Source organism: Liolophura sinensis, chromosome 13, assembly GCF_032854445.1.
Source record: "Liolophura sinensis isolate JHLJ2023 chromosome 13, CUHK_Ljap_v2, whole genome shotgun sequence".
Taxonomy (NCBI): Eukaryota; Metazoa; Mollusca; class Polyplacophora; order Chitonida; family Chitonidae; genus Liolophura; species Liolophura sinensis.
The window spans coordinates 15,416,369-15,434,336 of record NC_088307.1 but is presented as its reverse complement, the minus strand read 5'-3'; the positions used below and the strand labels follow the sequence as shown (position 1 = coordinate 15,434,336).

At 38.7% G+C, this 17,968-nt stretch overlaps 1 protein-coding gene across 3 annotated transcripts in view; it reads right to left on the bottom strand.

Annotated features, from left to right (window-relative positions):
- Positions 1-17,968, bottom strand: part of LOC135480243 (neurogenic locus Notch protein-like) — a 74,919-nt gene that overhangs the window by 13,815 nt on the left and 43,136 nt on the right. For 2 of the 3 annotated variants that reach the window (XM_064760023.1, XM_064760024.1), the window contains exons 10-25: positions 15,779-15,967; positions 13,788-13,901; positions 13,181-13,294; positions 12,606-12,839; positions 9,008-9,121; positions 8,179-8,374; positions 7,301-7,345; positions 6,174-6,319; positions 5,747-5,977; positions 4,808-4,960; positions 3,927-4,155; positions 2,564-2,765; positions 2,232-2,385; positions 1,050-1,601; positions 681-784; positions 137-344 (exon numbers count right to left, since the gene is read on the bottom strand). In XM_064760023.1, coding sequence (XP_064616093.1) covers positions 137-344; positions 681-784; positions 1,050-1,601; positions 2,232-2,385; positions 2,564-2,765; positions 3,927-4,155; positions 4,808-4,960; positions 5,747-5,977; positions 6,174-6,319; positions 7,301-7,345; positions 8,179-8,374; positions 9,008-9,121; positions 12,606-12,839; positions 13,181-13,294; positions 13,788-13,901; positions 15,779-15,967 — 2,985 coding nt within the window. The remainder of the gene's footprint in view (positions 1-136; positions 345-680; positions 785-1,049; positions 1,602-2,231; positions 2,386-2,563; positions 2,766-3,926; positions 4,156-4,807; positions 4,961-5,746; positions 5,978-6,173; positions 6,320-7,300; positions 7,346-8,178; positions 8,375-9,007; positions 9,122-12,605; positions 12,840-13,180; positions 13,295-13,787; positions 13,902-15,778; positions 15,968-17,968) is intronic. The other variant, XM_064760025.1, reaches the window with a different exon arrangement.

The following is a 17,968-nucleotide window of genomic DNA, read 5'->3' as shown; positions in this document are numbered from 1 at the left end:
CAAAGGCTGCCTCAGCCCTAGATGTCACCCTGTGTTCACGCTCGCTTTACCGGCCGTGGCAGCGAGGACTGTACTGTATTTGTAATCATATGCTTTGCAGCTCTTACTTCTCACCACCACATCTGTCTTGACTTACCTATCTTATTTCTACAGGTGCCCCCGTTGATGCATGGTGAGACATTCTGGCGACATTCGTCCTCATCTTCCTCACAGAACACACCGACAACCCCTGGGGGACAGCTACACACAAACCCTTGGGTGTCTGGCTGACACTGCCCGCCATTCAGACACGGCCGACTGGCACATGCAGTTGACCGGTACTGGCAATAGTCTCCCGAAAATCCCTGCAATGACGAGAGAAACAGGGTGATATGTTACATTTACAAGAGCAATGCTTTACGGTCTAAAATGCCCAATAATGTACATGCCAGTAGCATAATCTAAATGGTTCTACTATAAATCTTCAATCTTTTCAACCAATAAAGAGCTTTCTAAAGAGGAGTTTACCTATACAGTTATTATGAAACTGGTTCTAAAAATGATTTGTTGTGTCATTAGAGATGCAAGTTTTATAAAATGTGCAAATTATTTCTCTGCAGCCCACAGTTCTCTCTGGAAATGGTTTAAGAATTTGGGTAACTACTTAAAGGGCGCTGGTCAAGCTTAGCAAGGCAACTTACTGCAGGACAGTCGCAGTACGGTCCTGTTGGTCCAGTCTGGCAAATGGCTCCATTCTGACAAAGATTGGACTGACAGAAATTCACTTTCTGCTGGCAATGGCGACCTAAGAGCAAGGAGAGCATTAGAGTTAAAGTCCTGGTACAAATAGAGGACACAGTGATACAACAATGATCAGAATTGTGACAGCAAATGACCAAAAATCACAGAGTGGGATTTGAACCCACAATTTCTAAGGCCAAGGGTAAGTGGTTTGAGTAGGGGCAGTCAATTGGCCTGAAACGTGGCAACTTACTTTAACAAAAGCTTTGACAGTTTCAATAATTTTGCATTTCAAAAAGAAAGTCACTGAGATGTAACAAAGCTCTCACCTGAGTAGCCTGGTTTGCACTTGCACTGGTAATCATCAACAAGCTGTACACAGTCCTGGGTGCCGTGAGAACTGCAAGGGTTGGAGAGGCACTCATTGATGTCCCCTTCACAGCGGTGACCCACATAGCCTGGCTGACACTCACACTCATAACCCCCAACTTTATCAATGCACTTTCCACCATGATAACAGCTGCCCTCAAAGCAGTCATTCTCGTTGAATTCACACAGCAGGCCTCGGGTTCCCCGGGGACAAGAGCAATGGTAGCCATCGACGAGGTCATGACAGGTGCCACCATTATCACACGGCTGGTTGTAACAGTCATCTACATTCAGCTCACAGTCCATCCCTTGGAAACCTTTGGGGCATGTACAGTTGTATCGTCCAACTAAGTTGCGGCAAGTCGCCCCGTTCTGACAAGGATTTGAAGCACACTCATCAATTTCATTCTCACAGTAGCTCCCTTCATAAGCATCCAGGCAGATGCAGGTGTGGGCATTGCTGTCATTGCGACACTGGCCACCATTTTGGCACAAATCATTCACAGAAACCCCTGAAACATAAGATAAGGACATCATATACACACCTTACACTTCAGTCATCAAACTAATCACTTACTAAACTATCTTGGGATAGGAGAACCCAAAAGATCTCATCTTCAGATAAATGTTTAAAGCACTGTAGAGTTATCTCCCTTTACATATTACTGAACTTCACAACTATCCTGTGCTTATGCTAGAATCTTACCCCCACCACTACAGTAATTGTAGAGTAATGGGGGTTGCCAATTTCTCATAATACATAACGGCACTTACGTTTATATGTCTGCATGCTTGGAGTTTAATGTCATACTTAACAATTTTTCAGTCATTTGACGATGAGGAGTAATTAGGTGTGTGTACATATAATATTGTCTTCTTGTGGCATGGATGAGTCCATGCCACCAAAGTGCTGCTGCCACTGAAGCATTATGCCAGTAGCAGTATCAAAAAAGAGAAAAAAGCCTTTGACAAAAGCCACATTGAAACAGTGAGAGGTAAGCTTGAACACATGCACAACCTCCATGATAAGAGCTTTAGCTGTCTAAATCAGCCAGAGCCACTGCGGAGCCGATATTTCTATGGGTATATTTAACTGGTGATTTATTATGTTCTTGAAACTATCTCATCCACAACTAAGTTACCTTTGGCCTTAGCAGCAGCGACACACGACATCAGACCGACATCACACAGGTGACCTGTCCAGCCAGGCTGACATGTACATTTGTACTTAAAAGCCTTCTGGGAGCAAACTCCACCGTTTTTACAGGGGTTCTGAGAGCACCAGTCCACAAAATCCTGTGCAGATGAAATCAGAGATTCAGAAGTTTGTAAACAGAAATCAATAAATAATGATATTCAAAAGACTGGGAAAAATCTAGGGATAGCAAAGCGCTAGCCCCACACATTTTACACCTTCCTAAAAGTATAATAATCTCCTGTAATAACGATACTTAAACCAAATTGAAGTTTTTACCTCACAACGCGGGCCACTGAAGCCGTACGGACAATCACAGACGAACGAGCTGCCCTGATTGAAGCAGTTGCCAGCGTTAAGGCAGGGGTTGGAGTCACAGGGGTTGATGTGGCGCTGACAGTTAGAGCCTGTGTACCCCGGGGCACAGTCACAGGTATACTGGTTAATCCCATCCCTACACGTACCTCCGTTCAGGCAAGACCTGGGGTGAGCACAAACACATGGGGGCCATTACATTCAGAGGAACAAAATATGTGACAAGTGTGAACCAACAATAAGAGATTGTGGGATAATATTGTGATGTTATAGCAATAAGCATATTGATAACAATAACTGAAGTAGTATACAGAGCACAAAATAAATTTGATGGTCATTTAAGAGAATCAAACAAATTTGGAGAGTCTATACCCCAGGTTAAATTTCCAAACTCATGCATGAATCAAGCAGGTTTCTTAAGATGATCTGAGAAGCCACCAAATGAACTCTCGCACACAATATTATCACAATCTGTCAACATTTGGAGTAGTTATTGCACTGAAACCAGTGACAGTGAGAATCAGGGAAACGGTGACTGCGAGAATCAGGGAAACGGTGACTGTGAGAATCAGGGAAAAGGTGACTGTGAGAATCAGGGAATCGGTGACAGTGAGAATCAGGGAATCGGAGACTGTGAGAATCAGGGAATCGGTGACAGTGAGAATCAGGGAATCTGTGACAGTGGGAATCGGTGACTGTGAGAATCAGGGAATCGGTGACAGTGAGAATCAGGGAATTCAGTAGATACCATAACTACTCGATCTTTTTAACCACAAATATGACCAATATTTTGAAATACCTGTAGAGAAATAATTTGCTCAGTCTCATGCAGTTTGTATCTTTAGCGACACAAACCAATCATTTTTGTGTAATTTTCATCACAATTGTATGCAGAAATTCCACTGAAAAAAAAGTGCTTAAGAGGTTGAAGATTTACTGTACCCAAAACTTACACACAGATCACACTGGTTTTCAAATCTGTACAAAAAAACTTCTCAAAAAATTGGACAATGTTTGGAGAAGTTATTGCAAGGAAACCAAACCGTAATAAACAGAGGAAAATACATGTACAATAAACGTAATTACGTTATTACATTAGGAAATGCTCAGTCAGCGTGCAAAACTAATAATAAACGTTACACCAGGTGTATGGTCAAGGTTTAGATGAATGTCAAAGATGACACTAGACCACTAGCCAACAGCTTCCTACAAGCCACTTGTGGCTATTGTGTGGAAACAGGAATCATTATTTCGGCAGTATCGCAGCCATACAATGACGACGATTTTGTGTGGCAACATTTTACTTATTACACGATGGTGTTCTTACGATGCAGTGCAGTCGTCATCATTCCTCTGGCAGAAGGCACCGCTAAAGCCCGGCTTGCACGTGCAGGTGTATGAGTTGACATAGTCTGTACAATTTGCGCCGTTGCGGCATGGGTTGGAGGCACACTCGTTGATGTCGTTTTGGCAATGGTTGCCTCCAAAGCCGTCCACACAGCTGCAGGAGTAGGTGCCAATCTCATCAATGCATGTCCCACCGTTCAGACAATGGTCTACAACAAGGCAGATTACAGGTATTTTAGCTGGATTAATGCTGATTTCCATTTAATATGCTCAACTTTCCATTTTCCTAAAGTTTTATATGTGCAAGTCACAATCATCAATGTGACTAACAGCTTTATTGGTGGAACAGCAGCAAACCAACCACTGTAGCAGCAGTTATACCCTGGAGCTGTTTTTTTTTTTTACAATGATATCCGCAAGTATTTAATATTTTGTATTTTTCACAATGATATCTGAGTGTATTTGAAATCTTGTATTTTTGCTCTATATCCCCATACTGGTACTTGAATTATATGATATCCAAGAGTATTTGATATCTTGTATTTTTCACAATGATATCTGAGAGTATTCGATATCTTGTATTTTTGCTCTATTTCCAACATACCGGTACTTGAATTATATTTTTCTCCTAGATTTCATTTACTATTTTGTATATTAATCCTTATCAAACCTTGCAGAGTCCCAATTCCTTTACACACAAAACTTGTCGATAAATCAAGAGGCAGTGATAAAAGTAATGTTTGGTACAGATACAAATGACACTGGGTTGAGGGAGAGAAAGATTCCAAAGGGTTCGTTTACATTGTATGACAGATGCTGGGGATGGTCTTGAAGATTATTCCATCTTAAATTGCTACTTACTTGGATTACAATCATCGATATTCTGGTCACAGAGACGACCCTCGTATCCCCTGTCACAACGACAAATGAACGAGCCATCTGTGTTTTGACACTGTCCGTGGACACAGGGGTTAGAGTTCAAACATTCGTCAATATCAAGCTGGCAATTTGGTCCTAAAAGAAACAGAGCAAATCAAACTTACATACAAATGCTCAGATGGTTATGTGTAAATGTAACTATGCCTTGCAGCTTTACAGTGATTAACCAAAACAAGGTATTAATGTGCTTTAACATCAAATCTGATGCAGCATATCCAAATATCAAACACTTGATGTGAGTATGAAACTGCAGACTGGAATATCAAACACTCCATGTGAGTATCAAACTGCAGACTTGAATATCAAACAGTCCATGTGAGTATGAAACTGCAGACTGGAATATCAAACACTGGATGTGAGTATGAAACTGCAGACTGGAATATCAAACACTGGATGTGAGTATGAAACTGCAGACTGGAATATCAGACACCAGATGTGAGTATGAAACTGCAGACTGGAATATCAAACACTCCATGTGAGTATCAAACTGCAGACTGGAATATCAGACACTCCATGTGAGTATCAAACTGCAGACTTGAATATCAAACACTCCATGTGAGTATCAAACTGCAGACTGGAATATCAAACACTCAATGTGAGTATCAAACACCAGATGTGAATATTTTATTTATTTATTTGATTGGTGTTCTATGCCATATTTAAGAATATTTCACTTATACGACGGTATCCAGCATTATGGTGGGTGGAAACCGGGCAGAGCCCGGGGGAAACCCACAGATGTGATTATCACACAACAGGTTTCCTCCTGAGAGCCTTAATACATTGCCATAAATCCAAACCAGTTACCCACATTTGGCACATGATGAGTGGGTGTGTTTGTGTTACTAGCAATCCACTTACCTGTGTAACCCTGGATACAGTTACAGGTGTAGGACAGGTAGTTGCTGGAAGGGCGACACCGGGAGCTATGACGACAAGGGTTTGGTGTGCACGGGTCCATCTGTGTGTCGCAGTTGCGGCCGGTGTAAGGCACATCGCATTCACACCTATAATTGTTCTCCTCATCGATGCACTGTCCGTGAATACAGGGATTGCTGAGACAGTCATCAATGTTCTCTTCACAGTTAGGACCTGGGTGGTAAAACATAAACATTCTACATGTACTCTTGATGATCACAGGAAAAGTTCACAGTTTAAAGAAACGGGGTTTGTCCCTGGGAGACTCCATGTCTCGAGAATTTACTGCACACAGAAATATACTAGACAGGAGAAAACCATTTTCAAAGGAAGACTACTGCGGTCTACAAGGGAAGACAACTGTGTGTACCTGTGAAGCCTAGCTTGCAGTCACATCTGTACTTGCCCAGGAGGTCCACACATTTGCCTCCGTGTGTACAAGGGTTGAACTGACACTCGTTGATGTTTTTCTCACACAGCTTTCCTTCATACCCAACTGGACACTTGCACTCAAACCTGTAATACACAAACAGACAGCATTAAAACAGACAGCATTAAAACAGACAGCATTAAAGAAGACTCCCTCTCCGGGAACAGAATAAGTAAAATTCAACCCAAACTTTCCACATGACAAGTCCTGTTTGATTGCAATTAAAGCTTCCTGTTTATTTAGTTACAATGACACAATCATACTGTGAGAGAAAAAAAAAAACAAACAGTACACATGCAACAGTAAGTGAATTATAGCAAGTAACCCAATAGCTACTGGAGTGATCAAATGTAAACATGTATTCTATACTATTATGGGGTTTGGTCAACACAGCCAACTAAAAGTTGTCTCCCTCAAAAAACTTTCACTGACGTTTTCTAAAACAAAATGTACACCCTAGTTTGAATTCATTTCTATTCTGGTAACAATCTGAAACATTAAGAATGGTTTCCTTAAGAAAGGCTAAGCCCCATGTCATCAGAATATCACACGTACATGTGAAGTGGTCACTGAAGTCTGGATACGAACCATCTCTGCCTCAACACTTCACTCTTAATAGCCGTCACCCAAACTAAGAAACAGTCACAAACTAGTTTTAATAATCATGATCATGAAATTTATCATTTTTTATTTTTCGTTTCTTTAGTTCATGATAATTCCAAAACACAACACGTCAGCTTGGAAACACCTTCACAACCTACCAGACTATACATACACACACAAAGATATGTTCACACCATATCTTCATCTTGCAAACAACAAATTATCCAATGTCTTGGTACTTAAAGCTTGGTTAAAAGTTCAATCTAAGTGTAAACACCAAAAATCAAAAAACTAAATACAGCTAAATTGTGATGATAATTTCAGTCAAATCAAGGGCCATCATCACCAGGCAAATCAAATGATTACATACAGGTAAAACTGTTACAAAACTAAACACACTCTAAAGAACCAAAATCAAAGCAAATCAAATTTTCAACGCTGCACAAAAACAACAGTTAAGATACCTATATGGTGGATCCTTTGTTACTATGTGGATGGCCAGCCCCAAACTGGAAAAGGCAGGTGGCCAGATTAGTTGCAATTGAAGCTCAAACAATAAAGTAAATTTCTCACAAAAACTACCAGCTGCTTTTGTCACTCATCCATTTCAGTGCATTCACAGCGTGTTAAGTAGCATTTAGTCCAACGGTACAGATACCATACACCGCAAGAGAACTGTTAATATTGCATGCAATGTATAACAATAACTTGCACGCCGAAATTGCAACCCCTCAAAATATTATTACCAACAGTATCTCTTATTACAGGACACACCCATGCTGCAGAATGCTTTGCTCCCATAAACTCTACTGCGTCTTTAGCAATCACTGTGATGTCATACTATTGTGTGAACTATGGATTATGTGACTTCCTACCTATGAGGAGGATAAGCTGAGGATCTCCTGGTTATCTGACTGAGCTATCTGGACAGGTGCGACATACAGTCGCCTTTAGACCCTTATATCATTAGCATTTAACATGACAATATTATCAGCTGTAAATTTTCTGATACACATCGCAGCAAAAGGCTTTGTGCCTTGTTCCTTCTTTTTCAAGAATCTCACATTACTTGTGCTTTTTTCAATATATATATTATTTCTTTTTCAGATCAAACTGCATACACAATCAAAGAGTTCCAGTGATAAATGTAGGATTTCCAAACTTCTTCAAACTTCTGCAAAACATTTGCAAGTGTGAGCTTGATAACACATCATTACCATGGTCAAACTAAGTTAGCTCCAGCAGTTGGCTATCAGAACATCTTCAGCTGTTATACATTTGGCTATGACATTTTAGGGATTTCTGAAAGACATATGGAACACCATCAATTAAAGACACGTACCTGTTGACTCCATCCATACATGTTCCTCCATGAAAACAGGGATTACTGGAGCATTCATTGCGGTCTGATGAGCACGTGGCACCATAAAATCCTGATGGGCAGTCACATCTGAAGCCATTCACCTGATCTGTACACTGGCCGCCATTAGCACACGGATTAGAGGCACATTCGTTAATGTTCACTTCACACTGTACACCTGGAAAATATTCAGGTACACAATGGTCAGAAAGTTTGAACGGTAAACTGAAAGTTAACCTTTTTTCTCGGAATGATATGCTCGAGTAACATTACACCAGTTTACATCCTCAGTATATTAAAGTGCTGCGAGGTTTCTATGCCTTATGAACAACAGCAACCAATTCAAAAGAGTTTTCGCAATGTTTATGTATGTCTGTATGTATGCTTGAGGTTTAACGTCCCACTTAATTTTTCAGTCATATGACATCGAGGAGTGGACACACTGTGTCTTCTTGTGGTAAGGTCACTCCATGCTGCCTAAGTGCTGCTACTACAGAAGTATCATGCCAAAGATATCAGATGTCAGCAACAAGTACGATTGCTAAAGTCACTGGTATGACCTGACCCGAGTTTGATCCCAGGTCTCCCATCTTCGATGCAGTGATAATGTGAAAATTTTATATTGGTATGTCAAGAAACCAATTAAATACCTAGATGAGGTATACACATCTAGGTAAATGATTTTTCTAAATGGAATAATGTAGTTTCACTAACAAGCCTGGAGTACTTCATCATGAGCCGAGTTTCAATAAAATACCCAAACTTCTTTACTATACAATGTATATCCCACACATAACAACATATATAATACCTTCATATCCAGGTTGACATTTGCAGATATACTCATTGACCCCATCTTCACACACGGCTCCGTTCCTACATGGATTGCTCTTACACTCATTCACATTTTTCTCGCACATTCGACCTGAATGGGGGGAAAACAAAATAGCAGGCTTATTATATACAAACTACTGTTATCCAGTATATGTGAATTTGTGACACCACTGTAACAAAACTACACAGGGTACAAAACTGATTGATCCAGCTTAGTCATGAATGGATTTATGCTAATTACCTGCTCGAAACTTAATATATTTGATTCGTCCTAAGAGACCCTTAAGAATATTTCACTTTCACAATCAAGGAAAAATGCTGACAAGGCTGGAGGAACTCATGATTTTACTTCACCCCTGATGTACAATTTGTTGTTTTAAACTGTAAGGTGCAGCGCTCCGAACAAGTTATTCAGGAAACAAAGAAAATTCCACAAACTACGACATTAATGTACATCTAGGCTATAGGTTAGGATAACATGTAGCTTGATAAACCATTGCTAAAGTCTGAAGTAACTGAAATCCAGATGAAATCGGAACTCATTACTAGTCCTTAAAAAGACTGAAGTCAGAAAAATGAATATCTTTATCCATCTCTGAAAATGCATCTGGTCATGTGGTGCTTTGAAGCTCATGGCGCTTGCATGAGGAGTTCCCAATGTGTCACCAAAACAAAAGACTGTTAATTACACAGGTAAGCAAAGGAAGTCTACGTTTAATTAATAATATCCGTTGTCAAGGCTGAAGTCAATCAAGGTATGATCATATCTTTTCACACCTCCAAAAGTACATACCGAATTCTTTCAACCATACACAGCAGCAACATTTTTTGCTTCAGCAAAATAAGTGAGCATGTGTGTTAATTAGTGCAGTGTTATTTAATTATCAAATGTGTTCACTGTACTGCTAGGAACATACCCTCTTTTGCTCCCCATTTTCCTTTTTGCTTTCCTGAAGTTAGTTCTTTCTGAACAAAAGATGCAGCTAACATTTCATGTTCTGTTTTTCTTACCTTCAAAAAGTAATTGGGAAAATTGTTCTTCACGAAAATTTGGAAAAAATTGCCAGCTGTTGATTTTGAACTATATACAAGCTGACATCCCTACATCTTAATCCCTAGTTTTAGAAACATCATTAGCAAAAAAAAAAAAAAAAACTTTTTAAAATCGAAGTTAAACTCTGTACGCATTGAAGTCCTCTAGCAGAAATTTTTCACAACATAAACCCAAATTTTAAATGCAGGTATGTGTACATTACTTAGCAGTTCTCCTAAGGTTTAATATATTCAACATTATCTAATGTGTATCTAATTGTTAACGATGTCAAATGCAGCATGACCCCCACCCCACCCCCCAAATCCCACCCATGACATATAGGTAGGAGTCCTCGAGTCCAAGCAAACAGATCACATTCAAAACTTTTACAATGCCAATGTAGTTTCTTAACCACCGTCAAACCTACATACAGCTGCCGCTAAAGTAGGTCATGTATTACTCAGTGTCGTAAGTGACAGCAAATAATAAAAATACAAATGTAAAAAAAAAAAAAAATGATAAACATTTAATACAGAGGTCTATCCATGGAAGACGACGGTGAACTGCTTTCCCACGGTTTACTCCGCTGTTTTGAAGCGCCTGGGGCGAGGTGTCATCCATGCACGCACTATGTCACGCTTCGCTGTCTTTGCACCTGAGAACAGCCCCTAATTACTGTACCTATACCTGTACACACAGGTAAGCCAGCTACCAATGACATCCTAAAATCCTCTTCTTAATTCTGACCACTGGATGCACTTACATGTATATCTACGTGAGCCAAAAGAAACTCAGATCTCTTGAAGATGTTCATGTCTGACACGTGAAGAGAAGCTCTATTATATGTACATTTATGTGTGTTTATGTCCAGCAAAGGCAGGCTGTCAATTTACAAATGAAACAGTGCTTATAGTTTACAACAAAAACCTTTTTCTTACACTAATATTGCTTATGAATGCTTTACTTTACATTTATGGTGTGACTGCAATTGTTGAAAGGAGAATCTCTAATAACACACACTGGGTCTTCTGCATGTCCTATGTCTATCCCAAATTTAACTCTAGCTCTGCCATTTACTAGTCAACCTACATAAAAATTTCACCTGTCGATTTACTGAAGTATCTGGGTAGGATGAGAGCTTAAAATGCCTGCTTACTGTTATCATTAACATTTATGCTGTAAAAAAATATTACACTTTAATAGTGTAACGGCCTTGAACTTCACAACTTAACTAACTTTAAGCGAGTTTTAATCTAAAATAATAACCAAAATATTCCTTTGTTCTTCACCGGAAACATATCCATATACGGACATTTTATCAAAGAACAAATATATACAGTTAGAAGGTCCTCTTTTAATAACGGATCACAGCAGGTCTTCGGCAATTAATCAACGCGTATGAACTATTTTCATTGACTAATCACACAAAACAATGGAATAAACACATCACGTATACACCAAACCTGTCAAAATAATAATCACAAACAGTATATCGCTGAGAAAAGCCGGGTATCTGTGTTATAGTTTCATTACCTATGATGTCTGCCATGAAAGATGAGGAGTATGTAATTAGGAACAAATGTTGGATAGGGAAAAAATCTCTTTCCAAATCTGAGTGCTATGTTACAAATAAAAGCATGCATTAGCTGATGACATCTCTAATATTGGAGGTAGCTTAATGAAGGTGAACTCTTCAGGCCAAGGACAAATAGTACTTTCCAAAATCACCTTTCATGTGCGGTTGACAACATTTTACTGATAGAGTGGGGGTTAGGGACACACAAATGACAAACGGCCTTTATCAAAACCTTTCCATTTCAACTGAAAGACATCTTGACTACTTTTCAGATCTTGTCTCCTGTGTTGACCAGTATAATAAATGATAAGCTATTGTTACATTCTTTGGGTTTGGTGCCTAATTATTGTGTGCTGATTTCTACCACCTGAGAGACTGAGAACATAATTACATGGTCTCTGCTTTCTGAAGCGCAGAAAACATATGGCATGGGACAGTTCCCAGGGTGCTCAGGTCACCAATGCAAATAATTCATCATTACAGACATGTGCGCACACATACAGTGACAGTAAGCACACACATTATCACACAACAAAAAATTTCTGGCATTTAGAAACTTTTGTTCATGTTACTGGATAAACACACAAAAAACTACTTTACTGTCAATTAGTGAAGGCAAGTAGTGGGTGTCTTCCACCACAATTCAAATAATGTAAACTAGCCATGATTTCATTTCTAAACTGACATTTTTTTTTTTTTTTTTAAACAAACCTTATCTAATTAGGACTGGAACATTAATTTATTTTGATAGATAAAGTTTATAACTACAATTTCTGAATTGCATCATAATTCTATTTCTAATTGCTGTCAATTGTTTTACAAATCATATAAGGAATTTTTTCTCCCTTTTGCACATTCTCACTAAAGTAAAATCTGAATAGTTGAATGATAACGGTGTCAATACACATAAGCTGTCTATGCTGACTGTTGAAGATCTGTCACTGATTAGGCATTGTAGAGACTCACCCGAGGTTCCGCGCGGACACTTGCACTCAAAGCCATTCACCAAATCTGTGCAAGTTCCACCAAACTGACAAGGGAGACTGGCACATTCATTGATCTTCGCGTCACAGTGACGGCCCGTGTAACCATTGTCACAGTCACATCTGTAGTCGTTGATCAGGTCTACACAGCGTCCATTGTGACACCTAATATTTCGACAGTCATCGATGTTCCGCTCACAGTCTTGACCAGAGAATCCTGTCATGGACACACAGAACATATACATGTAGCAAAAGCAAAATGTAATATGATAAACAAATGAATATAATAAACTCTTATGCAACACGGATAACAGGGTATGAATGTTACAGAAGGTTGCTTAAAAAGGAGAGTCGAAACAAAGAGAAAACAAACCTGAGAGAAAAGGATCTTTCTTCAACAGTGTTCAAAACTCTTCATTTCTTTCCTCTTGTTTCACCCATATTCCCAATTAAACCATTTTCCACAGCAGTGTTTTCTTTGACATTTGACCTATGAGATGACGGATGACTAATTTTGGGGTCCATTATTATGAGTCTCCAAGAAAGAATAAACCATACCTGGAGTGCAGATGCACTGGTAACCATTGATCTTGTCTTGGCAACTGCCTCCGTTTCTACAGGGATTGCTGGAACATTCATCCTCGTTAATAGCACAGGTTGGCCCAGTGAAACCTACAAAAGCCAGCAAATAGTAACTTCATCAAAAAAGTTTACACATTCAAAGTCTACAAATCCCTATAGCCTTTTAAACTTTGAAGTTTTCTTTGAAAGTTAGCACACACTTACACCAATACATGAAACACTTCTTTTTTTTATTTCTAAACATATAATTAAGGATGTGTTGGGAGGTGATGGTGGGGGGAGGAAGAGCCAGAATGTGGGTGTGCTCAGCTGGTCTCACATCTGCACTAAGTTTACTGTTGACTTTGTTTCTGAAGACTGATGAAAAATATGCATGAAATAGAGAGGTTATTAAAGGATATAAAATGTGCCTCAAAAATGAAACGAAAAAAATTCTGGCATAAGCTTTGTCATTCCCAGAAAAACTGTAATCTTCGTTTAGAGTTCATTTTCATGTATGTATTTATGCATTTGTCCAAAATAATGTATATTTTGAGGGTAGGACATTTTGTATTTATCTGAAACCCAATAAGACTTGCCCTACCTGGATTGCATCTGCATTCAAACGCTGCCCGCTTATCAATGCACAGAGCACTGTTCTGACAGGGATTACTGTTGCACTCGTCAATATCCACCTCACAAAGTTTGCCAGTGTATCCTAGGCAGGTAAAAACAAAAGCATATCATCAACCAGCTGTTAACTACAGGTAATGACAAGGCTGGAGATCAATTTCACTTTCACAACCACAGATGTGCTTACAAACTGCCAATACTATTCACACATGTATACAAATAACACAATTTGGGTTTTATTTATTTATTTATTTATTTGATTGGTGTTTTACGCCCTACCCAAGAATATTTCACTTATACGACGGCGGCCAGCATTATGGTGGGAGGAAACCGAGCAGAGCCCGGGGGAAACCCACGACCATCCGCAGGTTGCTGACAGACCTTCCCACGTACGGCCGGAGAATTTGGGTTTTAGATGATAGACATCATTCTCTGCTGGAATTTCCTCTCAGTGTTACACACAACATGTCAGCTAAACTATTGCTATTTTAACTATTTATACTATATGCCATTTAAAATCAGGTGGCAAAAACAGATAATTCCATGTATTCCCCGGTATTTATACCTTGTTGCCGCAAGTTTTGAAAACAGCATCATTACATTATGCCTTTTGTTACATGATTCCAGACTGTCATTAAGGTTTCCCCTTATTTATTTGCTTTGTGTCTTTTACGCTAAACATTTTTTACTTATATGATGGTAGCCAGCTTTATTAAGGTTCCAGTTCTTACAACAAGTAATTTCAAAAAACAAGAAGAAGTGAACTAGATGTTCCCCAAGGAAACATGCAGAACATAATTTGAATCTAATGAAAATGGCGCGGACCATATTATCATTTGACTAGCATTTCTTAATATTTCATTCTACTTTATTTAAGTGTCTGTTTCAAGAAAAGTTGCACTGGAAAGAAAGTAAGCAAGTAAGTTAACCTGGTAGGCAAGCCAGGAATGTAACAGCGGTATGGTCACAGCTGACTGAACAAGGCGGTGCGTGGGAATGTGGGTTATCTGTGCACTTCTTGCAGAAATACTGCGGTTGTAAAGGCTATGGCTTTTATTGTTGCTAGACAGGTAAGAATGTAAATAGTTTTATACATTACCCCAAAAGATGGCCCATTCTTAACCGGCCATAAATCTCCTGATAAACACCACTAAACCTTCACTACACTTCTGTGCAGAAATCTGGATTTTCGGTCAAAAACTGCTTCCTCCCACCCCTAGTTCTCCCCTTCTATACTACAGCATCAAGAAAATCTGCAACTTTCTACACTAATTCTAGAATACTTGTTTATACTTAGTTACAGAATACAACTCAATTTGACGCTCAAATTATTATGTCAACAGACATAAATCACTGGATTTTTTCTTAAATCCAGTGAAAATCTGCCACTTTCTGCGCTAATCCTAGAACTTTTGTGTATACTTAGTTAATGAATACCCTCATTTTAACATACAAATTATTGTGTCAACAGACATAAATCACTGGATTTTTTTTTCTTAAATCCAGTGAAAATCTGCAACTTTCTGCACTAATCCTAGAACATGTGTATACTTAGTTATTGAATACCCTCATTTTAACATACAAATTATTAAGGATTTTTCTCTCAGTATCTTGTACCCAAATCAGCTCACTGGCCTGACCCTATCACACAGGTACATGCATTATCATGTACTGTAGACTTTCTTTACTAGCACATGTTAGCAAAGATACCATCAATATAACTCAGGATTTGATATGCAAACTGGATAACTCAATATGATTTGCAAAATAGAAAAGATCTTCAGCTTTGGTAGGACAACATTATTTGTAACTTCAACACAGAAACACGGCATAAAAAAGAATGTCAACCAAAAATTTACATAAGCCTTATTGAGAATACCTTTTTCCATGCATGTGTATGTTAGCTCAATGTCATTATTGTTCATGCTGAAAATGAAAGTAGTGACACTGCAACGGACCAACCTGGCATACAAGCACATTTGAACTGTCCAGTTTCATCGATGCATGTCCCATCATTCCGGCATGGGTTAGAATGGCACTCATTAATGTTTTCTTCACACCTTGGTCCTGTGTAACCTTTCTGACACTCACAGCGAAAACTTCCCCTCGTGTTTCTACAGATGCCATTATGTTCACATGGTGACACTGAACCTGAAACCCCAAAACACCATGAAGTGAAGTAAGAAGTCCTGATGTAGTATATGCATGCCATTTCCAACCCTACACCACTTACATGTGCACATGTATATATGTAAATGTAATCAGGGATAGAAATTAGAGGTAAAGCCAGCAGGACAGTTGTCCTCTTTGATTCCTAAAAGTTATACCAAACATTTTTGCAACTCACAGGACAAAATTTCCGATATAAAATCAAATGCACTGTGTACTTAGTTTTTAATGTCATTTAGTAACCGACTGGGGGAGGGGGGTAACTCCTGTCATGGTAATTTTCACACTTGGTGCAATACATCGCTCCCAGTTATCCTTGAAACACTGTCATGAAGCTGACATCGTTGTTGGATTAGCTTCATCACTTGGGTCGGTCAATGCTTTATCAGTCGATTGCTTGGTAAATCCAAACTTAAGTAGGCTGATCATTTTCAACGATCAATATTTTTCATTTTGCTTCCCACGACTACCATATTTCTGGAGTCGTTTTCCTATCTCCGCGAATTTCATGTCGCAATATTACGCCTTGCTTCTCTTTGCTTAACGATAAGCCATGGGAACAGGGCAATCTATTTTTGTAGCAATGAAAATCTCGTACAGGAAGTCTGGTACATTTCATGGAAACACGATTTTCCAACGAAGCAATGATCTGAAGTAATTTGACATTTTCCTACGAATAAAAGACACCGCTATTAATCCACTTGAACGCAAGTTTGGGAAACTGATCCAAGTAGCAAAATATCATGTACGTGCCAATTTTCATTGCCAAATATTCAACCAGACATTTGTCTATGCTCCAAATGAATTTTGATGGACAAGACCAATTTTGTGTCCGACAAGTCTCTGGAAATTTTGAACCCTGGTATTGATGTGGAAGTATTTCAGGTTTCTGACAAATGCAATTGCTAAAGAAATTACTGGTAATGTCGTCAACCAGGACAGTCTGATACATTAAAAATATAAGACCTTAAATGACATACGAATACAGCCACACGATAAAATGAATACCATAATGAAGTTGGATTTAGTACATTAAAAACTGATAACAACATGCAGGTTCAGCGACGGGGGTGTATCAGTGTCTGTGAGACGCCCTATTCTGATCAAATTAACATAGGAGAGATGGGACAAATAGGAGAAAATTGGAAATGAGATAGCCTGATTTCAAATCCTGGCTAATCTAAGGCTGAAAGATAAATGTACATCAATGAGGTCTTTTTCACAAAACCTACATTTCATGACTTGTTCATGTCGTACATCCTATTAGCAAAACACTTTCATTTCAAGCAAAAAGGTATTTATTGCCAAAAATTCTGTCCATGATTACTTGATTTTTTTTTTAATACAAAATGTATAAGAATCAAACTAATGATAAGGTACTATACATCTATCTAACAATGACGTTTCCAAATCAAATGTAAACAGACATACATGTAAACGGATTGACTAACAGAATCACGTACATTCTGTGCAGAAAAGGAAAAGCTGAATATCACAATACACAAAAAACTTTTTAAAAATGTGAAGAATTCACCATGAACACTGCTATCTGCACTCTGAATAAAACATAATTAAGGCAAACCAAACAAATGACGACTGATAAAGAGTCTGTCTAAAGCATAATACAAGGGCAAAAGTAAATCTAAGTAAAGTCAAAACGGGAAACCAAAAAGTGAAATAAAAAAACCCCAAGCAGATGTAAGCCGAACAGACAACACATTACAACACTGTAATATCACACTCACCATTTGTTATCAGCATAAAGAAGATTGGGATTACAAAATTAATTCCATTCGTAACAATTCATTACAAACATTTTGTTTCATAATGTCAGCTTAGGAGTCTGGTTAAAGGGTAGGCAAACACCGATCAGTGCATCACCATGGTAACAGAACAACGGTAGGCTACTTCTGTGGTAAAACAGTATTAAGGTTTTTCCAAAAGTCTTATGGAATTTCTATGACATTATAATGACATTTTCCA